General features: G+C 33.9%; 1 protein-coding gene across 3 annotated transcripts in view; it reads left to right on the top strand.

Annotated features, from left to right (window-relative positions):
• The window catches only part of LOC148942518 (NPC intracellular cholesterol transporter 1-like), a 179094-nt gene that overhangs the window by 40096 nt on the left and 121473 nt on the right, over positions 1-17525 (top strand). For all 3 annotated transcript variants that reach the window (XM_089102558.1, XM_089102556.1, XM_089102557.1), the window contains exon 3: positions 11579-11861. In XM_089102558.1, the coding sequence (XP_088958684.1) occupies positions 11579-11861 (283 nt within the window). The remainder of the gene's footprint in view (positions 1-11578; positions 11862-17525) is intronic.

The following is a 17525-nucleotide window of genomic DNA, read 5'->3' as shown; positions in this document are numbered from 1 at the left end:
ATTTCTTTAAGTGAAATGCAAGAGTTGGAATATTTCAGTAGTGTTTTGTCGTGGTTTACCATGTCACAGTTACATTCTCTTGATTTTTCAAAGTTCATTTTGAATTTCATTCGTTGAAATGCAAGAGTTGGAATATTTCAGTAGTGTTATGTCGTGGTTTACTTTGTCATAGTTACATTCTCATGATTTTTCATAGTTCATTTGAATTTCTTTCCTTGAAATGCAAGTGTTGGAATATTTCAGTAGTGTTTTGTCGTGTTTAGCTTGTCACACTTACATTTTCTTGATTTTTCAAAGTTCATTTTAGATTTCTTTCATTGAAATGCAAGAGTTGTTATATTTCAGTAGTGTTTTGTCGTGGTTTACCTTGTCACAGTTACATTCTCTTGATTTTTCAAAGTTCATTATGGATTTCTCTCGTTGAAATGCAAGATTTGAATTATTTAAGAAGTGTTTTGTCGTGGTTTACCTTGTCACAGTGACATTCCCTTGATTTTTCAAAGTTCATTTTGAATTTATTTCATTGAAATGCAAGAGTTGGAATATTTCAGTAGTGTTTTGTCATGGTTTACCTTGTCTCAGTTACATTTTCTTAATTTTTCAAAGTTCATTTTGAATTTCTTTCGTTGAAAAGCAAGAGTTGGAATATTTCAATAGTGTTTTGTCGTGCTTTACCTTGACAAAGTTACATTCTATTGATTTTTCAAAGTTCCTTTTGAATTTCTTTCATTGAAATGCAAGAGTTGGAATATTTCAGTAGTGTTTGGTTGTGGTTTATCTTGTCACAGTTACATTTTCTTGATTTTTCAAAGTTCATTTTGAATTTCTTTCATTGAAATGCAAGAGTTGGAATATTTCAGTAGTGTTTTGTAGTGGTTTACCTTGTCACAGTTAAATTCTATTGATTTATCAAATTTCATTTTGAATTTCTTTCATTGAAATGCAAGAGATGGATTATTTCAGTAGTGTTTTGTCGTGGTTTACCTTGTCAAAGTTACATTTTCTTAATTTTTCAAAGTTCATTTGAATTTCTTTCATTGAAATGCAAGAGTTGGAATATTTCAGTAGTGTTTGGTTATGGTTTACCTTGTCATAGTTACATTCTCTTTATTTTTCAAAGTTCATTTTGTATTTCTTTCATTGAAAAGCAAGAGTTAAAATATTTCAATAGTTTTTTCTCGTGGTTTACCTTACCACACTTACATTCTCTTGATTTTTTCAAAGATCATTTTGGATTTCTTTCGTTGAAATGCAAGAGTTGGAATATTTCAGTATGTTTTGCCGTGGTTTACTTTATCAAAGTTACATTCTCTTAATTTTTCAAAGTTCATTTTGGATTTCGTTCGTTGAAATGCAAGAGTTGGAATATTTCAGTAGTGTTTTGTCATGGTTTACTATGTCACAGTTACATTCTCTTGATTTTTCAAAGTTAATTTCTTTCGTTGAAATATGTTTTGTTGTGCTTTACCTTGACACAGTTACATTTTCTTGATTTTTGTTAGGTTAGGTTAGGTTAGGCTAGATCAAGTTAGGTTAGGTTAAGTTAGGTTAGGTTAGGTTAGCCTACGTACGCGCGCGTACGTAGGCTAACCTAACCTAACTTAACCTAACTTAACAAACAAAATCCAAAATGAACTTTGAAAAACTAAGAGAATGTAACTTTGACAAAGTAAACCATGGCAAAACACTACTGAAATATTCCAACTCTTGCATTTCAACGAAAGAAATCCAAAATGATCTTTGAAAAATCAAGAGAATTTAAGTGTGGTAAGGTAAACCACGAGAAAACACTATTGAAATATTTTAACTCATGCATTTCAATGAAAGAAATCCAAAAGGAACTTTGACAAATCAAGAGAATGTAACTATGACAAGGTATACCATAACCAAACACTACTGAAATAATCCAACTCTTGCATTTCAATGAAAGAAATTCAAAATGAACTTTGAAAAATTAAGAAAATGTAACTTTGACAAGGTAAACCACGACAAAACACTACTGAAATAATCCATCTCTTGCATTTCAATGAAAGAAATTCAAAATGAACTTTTAAAAATCAATAGAATGTAACTGTGAGAAGGTACACCATGACAAAACACTACTCAAATATTCCAACTCTTGCATTTCAATGAAAGAAATTCAAAATGAACTTTGAAAAATCAAGAAAATGTAACTGTGACAAGGTAAACCATAACCGAACACTACTGAAATATTCCAACTCTTACATTTCAACGAAAGAAATTCAAAATGAACTTTGAAAAATCAATAGAATGTAACTTTGGCAAGGTAAACCACGACAAAACACTACTGAAATATTCCAACTCTTGCTTTTCAACGAAAAAAATTCAAAATGAACTTTGAAAAATTAAGAGAATGTAACTGTGACAAGGTAAACCATGACAAACCACTAGTGAAATATTCCAACTCTTGCATTTCAACGAAAGAAATTCAAAATGAACTTTGAAAAATCAAGGGAATGTCACTGTGACAAGGTAAACCACGACAAAACACTACTGAAATAATTCAACTCTTGCATTTCAACGAGAGAAATCCATAATGAACTTTGAAAAATCAAGAGAATGTAACTGTGACAAGGTAAACCACGACAAAACACTACTGAAATATAACAACTCTTGCATTTCAATGAAAGAAATCTAAAATGAACCTTGAAAAATCAAGAAAATGTAAGTGTGACAAGGTAAACCACGACAAAATACTACTGAAATATTAAAACTCTTGCATTTCAATTATAGAAATTCAAAATCAGTTTTGAAAAATCAAGAGAATGTAGCTTTGACTTGACAAGCGGCAACAAAACACTACTGAAATATTCCAACCCTTGTATTTCAATGAAAGAGATTCAAATGAACTATAAAAAATCATGATAATGTAACTATGACAAAGTAAACCACGACATAACACTACTGAAATATTCCAACTCTTGCATTTCAACTAAAGAAATTCTAAATGAACTTTGAAAAATCAAGAAAATGTAATTGTGAAAATGTAAACCATGACAAAACACTACTGAAATATTCCAACTCTTGCATTTCACTGAAAGAAGTTATAAATGAATTTTGAAAAATCAAGATAATATAAGTTTGACATGTTAAACAAAGACAAAACTCTACTGAAATATTCCAACTCTTGCATTTCAAATAAAGAAATACAAAATGAACTTTGAAAAATCAAGCGAATGTAACTGCGACAAGGTAAACCACGACAAAACACTACTTAAATATTCCAACTCTTGCATTTGAAGGAAAGAAAACCTAAATGAACTTTGTAAAATCAAGAGAATTTAACTGTGACAAGGTAAACCACAACAAAGCACTTCTTAAATAATCCAACTCTTGCATTTAAACTAAACAAATTCAAAATGAAATTTGAAAAATCAAGATAATGTAACTTTGACAAGGTAAACCACTACAAACCCCTATTGAAATATTCCAACTCTTGCATTTCAATTAAAGAAATCGAAAATGAACTTTGAAAAATCAAGAGAATGTAAATGTGACAAGGTAAACCATGACAAAACACTACTGAAATAATCCAACTCTTGCATTTCACCGATAGAAATTCAAAATGAACTTTGAAAAATTAAGAGAATGTAACTGTGACAAGGTAAAGCACAACAAAACACTAGTGAAATATTCCAACTCTTGCATTTCAATGAAAGAAATCGAAAATTAACTTTGAAAAATCAAGAGATTGTAACTGTGACAAGGTATACCACGACAAAACACTACTGAAATATTCCAACTCTTGCATTTCAATGAAAGAAATCCAATACGAACTTTGAAAAATTAAGAGAATGTAACTTTGACAAGGTAAACCACGAAAAAACACTTGAAATATTCCAACTCTGACAATTCAATGAAAGAAATTCAAAATGAACTTTGAAAAATCAAGAGAATTTAACTGTTACAAGGTAAACCTCAACAAAACACTACTGAAATATTCCAACTCTTGCATTTAAATGAAAGAAATCGAAAAAGAATTTGAAAAATCAAGAGAATGTAACAGTGACAAGGTAAACCACGACAAAACGCCTCTGAAATATTCCAACTCTTACATTTCAACGAAAGAAATCCAAAATGAACTTTGAAAAATCAAGCGAATTTAACTGTGACCAGGTAAACCACAACGAAACGCTACTGAAATATTCCAACTCTTTCATTTCAACGAATGAAATTGAAAATGAACTTTAAAAAATCAAGAGAATTTAACTGTGATTAGGTAAGCCGCAACAAAACATTACTGAAATATTCCAACCCTTGCTTTTCAATGAAATAAATTAAAAATGAACTTTGAAAAAACAAAAGAATGTAACTGTGACACGGTAAACCACAACAAAACACTACTGAAATAATCCAACTCTTGCATTTCAGCGAAAGAAATTCAAAATGAACTTTGAAAAATCAAGAGAATGTAACTGTGACAAGGTAAGACACAACAAACCACTACTGAAATATTCCAACTCTTGCATTTCAATGAAAGAAATTCAAAATGAACTTTGAAAAATCAAGAGAATGTAACTGTGACAAGGTATACCACGACAAACCACTAGTGAAATAATCCAAATCTTGCATTTCAACGAAAGAAATTCAAAATGAACTTTGAAAAATCGAGAGAATGTAACTGTGACAAGGTCAACCACAACAAAACACTATTGAAATATTCAAACTCTTGCATTTCAATGAAAGAAATTCAAAATGAACTTTGAAAAATCGAGAGAATGTAACTGTGAAAAGGTAAACCACAACAAAACCGTACTGAAATATTCCAACTCTTGCATTTCAACGAAAGAAATTCAAAACGAAGTTTGAAAAATCAAGAGAATGAAACTGTGACAAAGTAAACCACGACAAAGCACTACTGAAATATTCCAACTCTTTAATTTCAACGAAAGAAATTCAAAATGAACTTTGAAAAATCAAGAGAATGTATCTGTGACAAGGTAAGCCACAACAAAACACTACTGAAATATTCCAACTCTTGCATTTAAATGAACGAAATTCAAAATGAACTTTGAAAAATCAAGAAAATGTAACTGTGACACGGTAAACCACATCAAAACACTACTGAAATAATCCAACTCTTGCATTTCAGCGAAAGAAATTCAAAATGAACTTTGAAAAAACAAGAGAATGTATCTGTGACAAGGTAAACCACGACAAAACACTACTGAAATATTCCAACTCTTGCATTTCAACGAAAGAAATTCAAAATGAACTTCGAAAAATCAAGAGAATGTAACTGTGACAAAGTAAACCACTACAAAACACTACTGAAATATTCCAACTCTTGCATTTCAAGGAAAGAAATTCAAAATGAACTTTGAAAAAACAAGAGAATGTAACTGTGAAATGGTAAACCACGACAAACCAGTACTGAAATAATCCAACTCTTGCATTTCAATGAAAGAAAATTCAAAATGAACTTTGAAAAATCGAGAGAATGTAACTGTGACAAAGTAAACCACAACAAACCACTACTAAAATATTCCAACTCTTTCATTTCAACGAAAGAAATACAAAATGAACTTTGAAAAATCAATAAAATGTAACCGTGACAAGGTAAACCACGACAAAACACTACTGAAATAATCCAACTCTTGCATTTCAATGAAAGAAATTCTAAATGAACTTTGAAAAATCAAAGAATGTAACTGTGACAAGGTAAACCATGACAAAACACTACTGAAATAATCCAACTCTTGCATTTCACCGATAGAAATTCAATATGAACTTTAAAAAATCGAGAGAATGTAACTGTGACAAGGTAAAGCACAACAAAAAACTAGTGAAATATTCCAACTCTTGCATTTCAATGAAAGAAATCGAAAATGAACTTTGAAAAATCATGAGATTGTAACTGTGACATGGTAAACCGCGAAAACTGAAATAATCCAACTCTTGCATTTCACGAAAGAAATTCAAAATGAACTTTGAAAAATTAAGAGAATGTAACTGTGACAAGGTAAACCAAACACTACTGAAATATTCCAACTCTTGCATTTCAACGAAAGAAATTCAATATGAACTTTGAAAAATCAAGAGAATGTAATTGTGATAAAGTAAATCACGACAAAACACTATTGAAATAATCCAACTCCTGCATTTCAACGAAAGAAATTCAAATGAACTTTGAAAAATCAATAGAATGTAACTGTGACATGGTAAACCGCGAAAACTGAAATAATCCTACTCTTGCATTTCACGAAAGAAATTCAAAATGAACTTTGAAAAATCAAGAGAATGTAACTGTGAGAAAGTAAATCACGAAAAAACACTATTGAAATATTCCAACTCTTACATTTCAATGAAAGAAATTCAAAATGAACTTTGAAAAATCAAGAGAATGTAACTGTGAAATGGTAAACCACGAAATAACACTACTGAAATATTCCAACTCTTGCATTTCAATGAATGAAATTCAAAATGAACTTTGAAAAATCAAGAGAATGTAACTGTGACAAGGTAAACCAAACACTACTGAAATATTCCAACTCGTGCATTTCAACTAAAGACATTAAAAATGAACTTTGAAAAATAAAGATAATTTAATTGTGATAATGTAAATCACGAGAAAACACTACTGAAATAATCGCACTTTTGCATTTCAAAGAAAGAAATTCAAAAGAACTTTGAAATATCAATAGAATGTAACTGTGATGAGGTAAACCACGAAAACTGAAATAATCCAACTCTTGCATTTCAACGAAAGAAATTCAAAATGAACTTTGAAACATCAAGAGAATGTAACTGTGACAAAGTAAATCACAACAAAACACTATTGAAATATTCCAACTCTTGCATTTCAACGAGAGAAATTCAAAATGAGCTTTTAAAAATCAAGAGAATGTAACTGTGACAAGGTAAATCACGACAAAACACTACTGAAATAATTCAACCAATTGCATTTCAATGAAAGAAATTCAAATGAACTTTGAAAAATCAAGAGAATGTAACTGTGACAAAGTAAACCACGACATAACACTACTGAAATATTCCAACTCATGCATTTCAAAGAAAGAAATTCAAAATAAACTTTGAAAAATCAAGAGCATGTAACTGTGACATGGTAAGCCACAACCAAACACTACTGAAATATTCCAACTCTTGCATTTCAATGAAAGAAATTCAAAATGAACTTTGAAAAATCGAGAGAATGTAAGTATGACACGGTAAACCACAACATAACACTACTGAAATAATACAACCCTTGCATTTCAACGAAAGAAATTCAAATGAACTTTGAAAAATCGAGAGAATGTAACTGTGACAAGGTAAACCACAACAAAACACTACTGAAATAATACAACCCTTGCATTTCAACGAAAGAAATTCAAACGAACTTTGAAAAATCGAGAGAATGTAACTGTGACAAGGTAAACCACAACAAAACACTACTGAAATATTCCAACTCTTGCATTTCAATGAAAGAAATTCAAAATAAAGTTTGAAAAATCAAGAGAATGTAACTGTGACAAGGTAAACCATGACAAAACACTACTGAAATAATCCAACTCTTGCATTTCAACGAAAGAAATCGAAAATGATCTTTGAAAAATCAAGAGAATGTAACTGTGACTTAAGGTAAGCCGCAACAAAACACTACTGAAATATTCCAACTGTCCTAGTCGATTATGTCATTCATTGCCCATTTATGGACTCCCGTCATGATCTTCTGATAGGGTTCTACTGATTATTTAATCAATTTCTCCGAAATCCATTTTCCAATCCAATTACGTCATTCTATGTCCATATATGGAGCCCCGTCAAGACCTCCTGATAGGGTTCTACCGATTATTTAATCAATTTATAAGATATCCAACTGTCCTAGTCGATTACGTCATTCTATGCCCATGTATGGACTCCCGTCATGCTGATATGGTTCTAGCGACTATTTAATCAATTTATCAGATATCCAACTGTCCTAGTCGATTATGTCATTCTATGCCCATGTATGGACTCCCGTCATGACCTTCTGATAGGGTTCTACTGATTATGTAATCAATTTATCAGATATCCAACTGTCCTAGTCGATTACGTCATTCTATGCCCATATATGGACTCCCGTCATGACCTTCTGATAGGGTTCTACTGATTATGTAATCAATTTCTCAGAAATCCATTTTCCTAGTCGATTACGTCATTCTATGCCCATGTATGGACTCCCGACCTCCTGATATGGTTCTACTGATTATTTAATCAATTTATCAGATATCCAACTGTCCTAGTCGATTACGTCATTCTATGCCCATGTATGGACTCCCGTCATGCTGATATGGTTCTAGCGATTATTTAATCAATTTATCAGATATCCAACTGTCCTAGTCGATTACGGCATTCTATGCCCATGTATGGACCCCCGTCATGACCTTCTGATATGGTTCTACTGATTATTTAATCAATTTCTCAGAAATCCATTTTCCTAGTCGATTAAGTCATTCTATGTCCATATATGGACCCCCGTCACGACCTCCTGATATGGTTCTACCGATTATGTAATCAATTTCTCAGAAAATCCATTTGTCCTAGTTGATTACGTCATTCTTGTGTCATATGTCATGTGTCATTCGTCACGTGTCATGTGTCATGTTTCGTGTCATGTGTCATGTGTCATGTCAGGTTAGGTATCTTGGAAACTCATAACATTCGCTGAGAGCGTGCACTTACAACAACAACATCAACATTGACCTTGACATTTGCCTCGGAAACAACAACAAATACTATTTCTGGATCATAACATTCGCTGAGAGTGTGCACTTACAACAACAACAACATTGACCTTGACATTTGCCTCGGAAACAACAACAAATACTATTTCTGGATCATAACATTCGCTGAGAGCGTGCCAAAAACACACCTGGAGAAAGAGACCATGGAGAAAGAGGTCATTGACCCTGTCCTCATTATACTATGTAAAAAAGTTGTAGGTGGCAGCACGGTGTTCGTACCGGAGTAGCACCTCCCCTTCTACTGTTGTCTCGATAGTAGACTGTGGTTCAATAATACAATTATTAAAGGCACAAGGAGATGTGACTGATGCTTGTCGATCATCCTTTTTTACTGGGACTACAGGATTCCCTCGGTAGGACAGCATCACGTCTGGTGTATATTCAGTGAGGGCTAGCCCATGGCCAGGAAGTAGGAGTTCAGCCTGTAGGTGGTCGTACATATCTTTAATGGGTAGTAGGATGTCCTTCTGTACACTTCTCTTTTCCATATCCAGAATGAGTTGGTCATGGATTCTATTTATTTAGAATTTCATAAAAATTTAACGTATCTTAGTAATAAAGATTTCAGTTAACCTAAACTTGTGATCATTCGCTTTTAAATGATTTGGTCTACTTGTAATTAGGCTGTCTAGAAAACTAAATCAGGGTTGCCAACTGGACACATTTTATGTCAAAAGGACACATTCCTATGTCCTGGGATGCAATTTCACAAAAGGGCAAAAAAGTGACACGTTTTAGAAATTTGAGACATAAAATGGCAAAAATGGAAATAGTTTGTAAATTTATGACATAAAACGAAACATTTCCGAACTGAATATTTTGGTAAAGAAAAAATGTTACTTTTCACCAAAGTAGGGCTTTTTCTCGGTGTTCTTTTTTTTAGCATCCAGGTTTTGCCAGAGATGTCGTAAGTAAAGTACTTTTTGCCAAAGTAAGGGATTTTCATGTTTATATGAGTTTCGTACTTTCACACTAATTCATTTTGTATGAATGTTTTATATGTTTTTTTTTTCATTTTCATTATATTTGATGTTAACTGGCTACATTGAAGGAGGTTTACAAGACATCTCTTGGTCAATAGTACAACTGATACTAAAAAATCACCTCTAGTTTTTGAGATTTCAAGATGGACACATTTTAGCTAAAAATGACACATTTTGGGTTGCTCAGGGGACATATTAATGGACCAAAATGTTGGCAAATCTAAACCGAATGTAGGGTGACGCATTTGTTATATAACTACTTTAATTATTACAAGCTATTATGACGTTTTTATGTTGAAATGCCCCCCCCCCCAAATGACGCCACTGCTCAAGACGTTACCAGTTCTTATGTGGAAATGTTTATGTAACTGGTTGTGTTATGTGTTACAAGCTATTATGACGTTTTTATGTTGAAATGCTCCCCCTCCCAAATGACGCCACTGCTCAAGACGTTACTAGTTCTTATGTGGAAATGTTTATGTAACTGGTCAATCACTAGGCAAAAGTCTTAGTAGGACACTAGTAATTAAAGCTGTGATTTGATAGAAGACGTTTATAGGTAAAGAGTAGTAAAGACATTTTCCTAAGACCTTATCATATCTGATCGGAATATTTTTGAATTGATTTTTGGTCATCCACTGGATCAATTTGTAACCGTGAAATGAGCCGAATTACAAGAATCGCCTTGCACTTATTTAGAAGAAGCACTCTAAATTTTTCCATTAAAATTTTGGTGCCCCTGCCTGACAGAACACGAATTCTTCTTCTTGTTTTCTAAGTTTAAGGGTGATATTGCCGACAGAGATTAATTTTGTAATTTCTGTCAGACACGTAGGCAGGACTTTTTTGAGGGGGGGGGATACTAAAAACGAATTTTATTTGATAATTTGTATAAGAAGTGGCCCAAAATTAAAGAAAATTTAGGACTTTGTAGAGCCAATGTCCGAAAAAGTCCATGATTTGGCTCACATAAACAGATGTTGAGAAATCTTGTTATCAAAGGGGTGTACGTAAAAGCTTACTTAAGTAAAAAGCTGAGATAAGGGGCTAATAGTTTCTCTGTTCAAAAAAATTAACTGATGCAAAAAAATCCTTATATTGCTACCAATCGCCTATCCTCTGCAAAAACGTAGTATCTGCACAAAATTCGATGAGATGAGTGTGGATTTCCTCTAATCTTGACACGGTAAATCCAATGGCGCATTCAGAATTTTTCTATTTACTGTATTTTCTGCAATGCGGCCTAGTATCTACAGAGGCAAAAATAGGTATCTCTAAATTTCCGCGTCCAAAACCTACCACGGACATACTCGAATTACCAAACATAGTATCTACGTCCATCAGAAATGAAGTGGCAAAGACGGGAAGAAAACGGACTCGTGAACACCCATTGATGAAATTATATATCTTCATCTATTTCTTTCACTCCAAAATTAAAAAAAGAGATTTTTCCGAAATTTTGAAAAATATAGATACTAGGCTTTGGCTGACGACATCTGCTTGATTTAAGCAGTATTCAAGCTGATTAAACGAAACGTGGGAAGATCGCTTGCAAAACAGGACTTCGCTGCAAGGGGCATGTGTGTTACTCAATAGCTGATATATCATAACTAATATAAAAGTGAAAAGCTTCTCCTGGGCCAGTTGTGACGTATTGAGTATCTTTAGTTGTTTTTGAGAGTTTATGTTACCGACGGATCTCTTGTCCCATATGCCCTGTGGCAGATGGGATCGAACCCAGGGCCCCATGTTGCCAAGCAGAGACAAATCCACTGCGCTGCAGCAAGTCATAACCATTGTGCTACTGCGCTACTATTGGTGTTATATCGTGTGTCAATTTTTTTCCAGATAAATTCAGATGTAGATCTTCTCGCATTGCAATCTCAATTCAACCCCAACCTAAATGGTTCAAATAAAGGAATCGAGACTAATTTTCAATCTCTGGAGCTCAATAGCCGAAACGATACTTGGAAGCCGTATGGTGATAGTAATGACGGACATTGTGTCTGGTACGATATAGACAAGAACAATAAATACAATATTTTCTACGATGGAGAAGGAAAGATGCTGGAGGATGAGACTTCCGTGACCAAACTTGGTGAAGTTTGTCCAGAACTATTTGCTGATCTTCGTAAGTTTCATTTCTTATTTCTAGTTTTATTTTTATTATTTAGCTGTTTAATGGATAAATAAGTCAATGCTGAATAGGCCTATATATTTATTTGAAAAATAAGGTAAGCTGTCTTGGCTGTGATATTTCAATCGACGGTAAGTTACACATCGTATATGTCAACCATGCGGAATAGATAAAAACCTGAGAATGGGTTTAGATTTTTCCAGTTATTTGAGTTTGACATCCTTAGGTCTAGTAATTGTTTGGTTGGGTAATTTTTAATTATGTGTTTATTTTGTGTGTATTTGATTGGGACCTGTTAATTAATAATGAGATTCTTTTTTGCTTAATCATTTTTAACTGACTGTGACCCTTTGTGAATGGGATTGCGACACCTAGGCTGAGAAACGATGGTCCCCTAAACCAAATCTTGAAGGTGATCACGTGGTTGGAGGGTTGTGACGTGGTTTAAGGCGATGGGGCGCATGAAGCAATTTTAGTTGCCTAAGTTTTCTTAATTTTGTCGCCAAAAATTTAAATTCACAGTATACATTTGTACAGTTTTCAGCCAAATACACCCGACTGAATCAATTGGAGACATTAGAGAAGCCCTTAGGTCCTGTCAATTCCTAAGTATTTAAATTTCATAACATTATATGTGTTATTGTTTTGTATCAAACCCAATGACTTGAAATTGATCAGAAGATGAGTACCGCTAGTAAATTGCACGGTGAAGGGGCATCCCTTTTTAGCGTCTTCTTGTTCCACGGGAGGGGGGGGGCTACTCTCCCCCGTCGTTGTCCCTGGCACAGAACCTCACGGTTGTGGATACAACGTGTTTTTGACGGTAGTTCCAATGGGATGAGCCAGTTTTTTGAAAACATTTAGCAATCCTTTACTCTAATCCCAGGGATTAACTCATCAGAGCCTGATGACTTACACTTGGTTCAAAATAATTACTCGCTATTAATCTTTAATAAGCATATTATACCGCTCTGACGATACCATGTTGGCAAAATATGCACTGAACACCTTAGATTTCATTTATTACTTTAAATCCAGCAGAAGACAGCGTTTTAAGTTACATGTATGGCCGATGTTACGCCTAAAGGTCGTATCTGATTGTATTTTTTTTTTTTTACACTCGTGAGACAATTGTCCAGACCGTTTGCTAACCTCTTGCCATAGGGAGAATCAGCAGAGAAATATAGAGAAGGCGGCTCAATGTGTGATTAAAATATTTTTAGTCAAAAGACGAAAGAGTGTATTTTCGTTCCGTCATTTTTAGTCCAGTTGGTGTTTTGGAAAATCTTGGACACCCTCCTCCGTACCTACTTCCCACAATGGTGACAGTCAATGGTGGTGGGTGGCTAGGGTGGAGTTGGTAATTGCCCCCTCTAGATTTTGAGAAAAAACATTTTAGTATGTTTATTAAAAAAAACATCCCCTATATTTAAATAAAACTTGCTGATCTGCCCTTTTAGAATAGCACGGTAAACGGTTTTGGCAATTATTTTATAAGTTTAAAATGTCAGATACGACCTTTAGGTGTGCCAGTGACACATTCTTAGGATTTATGCTCATAGATGTGTAAGTGTTGGAGATATAGGGAGATCTTTTCTCTTAAATCTTGACGGCCTCCCTCAATGCCGCACCCAGAGGGGGGAGGGGCTAGGGGTTTTGAACCCCCCCCCCCCGAAATGTTTGTTTGACTCGTAAAAACGTAACAAAAATGGATATAAACAAATTTTGTATACGTTTTTTGAGTTTTTTTGTAACCCCCCTCCCATCCTCGAAAAAAAAAATCTTTGAGTAAAACCCCCTCCGAAAAAAAATTCTGGGTACAGCCTTGGCCTTGCCCCACAGATGTTGCTTGTTCTGTTGTTCATGTTGACAAGACGAACATAACTTTGACCAAAATTTGCTGTAATTCATATACGGAATTCTTTTCATTTGTTTTTTTTTCTTTGGCTGCTCAATGTTAAATACGGAAAAAATGTTCCAGGAGAGTTTTCTTCTGGAGGAACTTTCCTTGTGAGGGGGGATTTTATGGGGAAATTTTCCACGGAGGGGGAGAAAGGATTTCTGGCATTATCTCTGCTGGGATGCATTTAAACTGAAAGCGAATATAAAAATTGGTAATCTTTTTCACTTCCCTTCTAAACTAGCTACTACAGAAGTTCAGTTTCTCCCCTCTTAATTACAAGAATTATCTCAGAAGTTTAAAAATGTCAGATACGATCTTAAGGCTTGCTACTGACCACCCTTAGGATTTATGCTTATAGGTGTTTTTCTGTTGAAAATGTATGGCGATCTTTTCTCTGAAACTTCATACACCAGGGCTCGACAAGTTCTTCTATCATATGCAGTTCGTGATCAAAATAATTAATCTTATAAGAAAAAGCTATAGCTTTTATCGAAAAGAATTCCACCTGAATCATGAAGGAGAAATTCGCAAGGTTGAGGAAACAGAAAAAAAACCAACGGAAATTAACGGTGAAATCAGAGCTATTTTGTATAGCAGTCTAACCTTGCGATATCCATTGTAGTATTGACTCAATCGGCTTTGTTTTTTTTAAGGGGTTTGAAAGCCTCTTTATGAAGATCGTCCTTTTTTTTTTTTATAAATTTCTTGTTATAATTTTTAGTGGGTTTATTTTTAATGTTATTTTTTTTAAGGGGTTTGAAAGCCTCTTTATGGAGATCGTCCTTTTTTTTTTTTATCAATTTCTTGTTATAATTTTTAGTAGATTTACTTTTAATGTTATTTTTGTTGTTTTTTAAGGGATTTGAAAGCCTGTCTGGGAAGATCGTCCTTTTTTTTTATCAATTTCTTGTTATAATTTTTAGTTGGTTTATTTTTAATGTTATTTTTGTTGTTGTTTTCTAAGGGGTTTGAAAGCCTCTTTATGAAGATCGTCCTTTTTTTTATCAATTTCTTGTTATAATTTTTAGTGGGTTTATTTTTAATGTAATTTTTGTCGTTTTTTAAGGGGTTTGAAAGCCTTTTTATGAAGATCGTCCTTTTTTTTTTATCAATTTCTTGTTATAATTTTTAGTGGGTTTATTTTTAATGTAATTTTTGTTGTTTTTTAAGGGATTTGAAAGCCTCTTTATGAAGATCTCCTTTTTTTTTTATCAATTTCTTGTTATAATCTTAGTGGGTTTATTTTTAATGTAATTTTTGTTGTTTTTTTAAAGGGTTTGAAAGCCTTTTTATGAAGGTCGTCCTTTTTTTTAATCAATTTCTTGTTATAATTTTTAGTAGGTTTATTTTTAATGTTATTTTTGTTGTTTTTTAAGGGATTTGAAAGCCTGTTTATGAAGATCGTCCTTTTTTTTATCAATTTCTTGTCATAATTTTTAGTAAGTTTATTTTTAATGTTATTTTTGTTGTTTTTTTAAGGGGTTTGAAAGCCTCTTTATGAAGATAGTCCTTTTTTTTTATCAATTTCTTGTTATAATTTTTAGTGGGTTTATTTTTAATGTTACTTTTGTTGTTTTTTTAATGGTTTTGTAAGCTTGTTTATGATGATCTTTCTTTGTTTTTGTTTAGCAATTTCTTGTTATAATTTTTTTTTTAAACTACTTCATACAATAGAAACCTCAAACGATTCAAATCTTCACTAAGCTTAATTCCCACAATGGTGATCACGTGGTTGAAGGGCAGTGACGAATTCAGGAGTTTGGGAATGGGAGCCGTTTCTCGTTGGTTTTTTGCTTTACATGTATGTAGGACATACTTCTAACTAACTTTGTTTTCTTTTTCTTTTTTGCTGTACAGTTTTGTATAAATTTATTTAAAACCAAAAATATCCTTTTCAGACAGTATTTTTTGGAGCCCCTGCCCCAAACCTGAATGTTTTGTAAACTACAGTTCCCTTAACCCTAACTTGTGGTTAAACCTTACTCGTGGAACCTGTGGTTGTCAGTTTGAAGTCGCCGAAAAATAACAAACAGGTTTGGCCCTTTTTGGACTCCATTTTTTTAAGGGAACTATTTTTTTCCCATTTTTCCTGTGCATTGGGTTTCTCTTGGCCCTAGGACTTAAAGATAGAAGTTTAAAACCGATCGGCACCATAAATGTTTTGGCTTTTTCCGACCCCTGTTTTAAGGAGGGGGGGGGGGTAGGCCCCGGTAATCTAAAAAACATCCCTCTAGTATAAAATTTCCTTAAGTTTTTTTCAAAAACTACTCCACGTAATTCAAGCTTCTAGGGATTCTATTTTTTCACATAGCTAAATTTCAACGACACTGGGCTCCTCTCCCCAAATCTAGCCTCTTAAAGAAGTCGTTCGCTCATTGAAACCCTATCCAAAATCAACCCACTGGCCTAGTCAGCAGAGGCCCCCAATGTTTTTGAATAGTTTGTATAACGGAAAAAATTAGTTCGTAATATAATGGCGCTGAGCTTCGTAATTTCACTGCAGATTTGCCCCAATCTTAAAGTAATTTTTACTTTCTTTAATCTAAATAAAGAATTAAATTGTACTTTTGAGCCATATTGTCATACCTGAACACAGGGGGAGAGCTGTGTACGAATAACCCCTTCCCCTGGTAAAATCGAAACACTATGGCCGAAAATGCATTGTGCTACCTTGATTCCTTTCAACAAGAAAAATTAACCGACCCCCACCACCCCTCTCCACTGTCTGAGCTTTCTCCGCCTATCTATACACCGGCTATTGAGACCTATTTTCTCTCAGTTTGCTAGCCGGATCAGGACACAATTTAAACTGAAATGAAAATTTGTGTTTCCAACCGAAAGGGAAGGTTTGAATTAAGTTAAACAACAAAGTAATTCGGACGAAAACCCGGGTCCATACCACATCCTTAAAGTCTTGAAAGCTATAAGATGATTGAACTTTCTGTATGAACTATATTGGAGTCAGCTATTAACCAGCTCAAATAACTTTTGTTGGAATCTGTTTTAAACTGCAGAAATATGCAGTATATCCCTTGCATATACGCAGTTTTTGTCGAAAATGCAGAAATGGGTAAATTATATGGAAAATCAAAATATGTTGTCCACATTTAGACTTCATTTTCTGCCATTTGGACTTCAATAAATGCTATCATTGCTATGAACTGCTCAAATTTGAGGAACCACTCATAAACATCTTGAGTTTAAAAATCTATTTTTTTCGAAGGTGACTGGAGCTTTCCATTTTGAGGTTAGCCTGATTCCGGTATGCCAAAAGTGAATATTTGTGGATCCTGTAAAAATTAGTTCAATGTCATTTGATACCTTAGTCATTTTACGAGCCTCATCGTCGACTAACCTTCTCAAAGACAAAGGACTCATTAGCGAATTTTCAAACACCACAGGGAACTCCCAAAGTTGCTTAATTACTCAAATTATATTTCCTTAAAATTTTGATAGAAGTTGATAGGGGATGTTGAACGTGTCAACAGTTTTAAAAGCTAAGGACGGGCTAGTTAGGTGTACTCTAGGCGGTTTAGAGTGGTTGACATGGGCGCCCATAAGCTGAATTCCAGGGGGGGGGGGGCAAACCTCGTCTAATTGGCACTTTTAATGCTATATAATAGAAATCTCAGAACAAAAATATAAATATAAGGCAGCATCATTCAACCAAGGGGGGGCGGGAGCCCCCCTGTCCCCCCCCCATATGGGCGCCCATGGTGGTTGACCCCTCTGCATGAACACAAGCAAAGATTGCA

This window comes from Artemia sp. Qi Xiang Cuo, chromosome 16 (genome assembly GCF_049724085.1).
Source record: "Artemia sp. Qi Xiang Cuo chromosome 16, ASM4972408v1, whole genome shotgun sequence".
Lineage (NCBI taxonomy): Eukaryota > Metazoa > Arthropoda > Branchiopoda > Anostraca > Artemiidae > Artemia > Artemia sp. Qi Xiang Cuo.
This window is presented reverse-complemented; position numbering and strand designations above follow the sequence as displayed.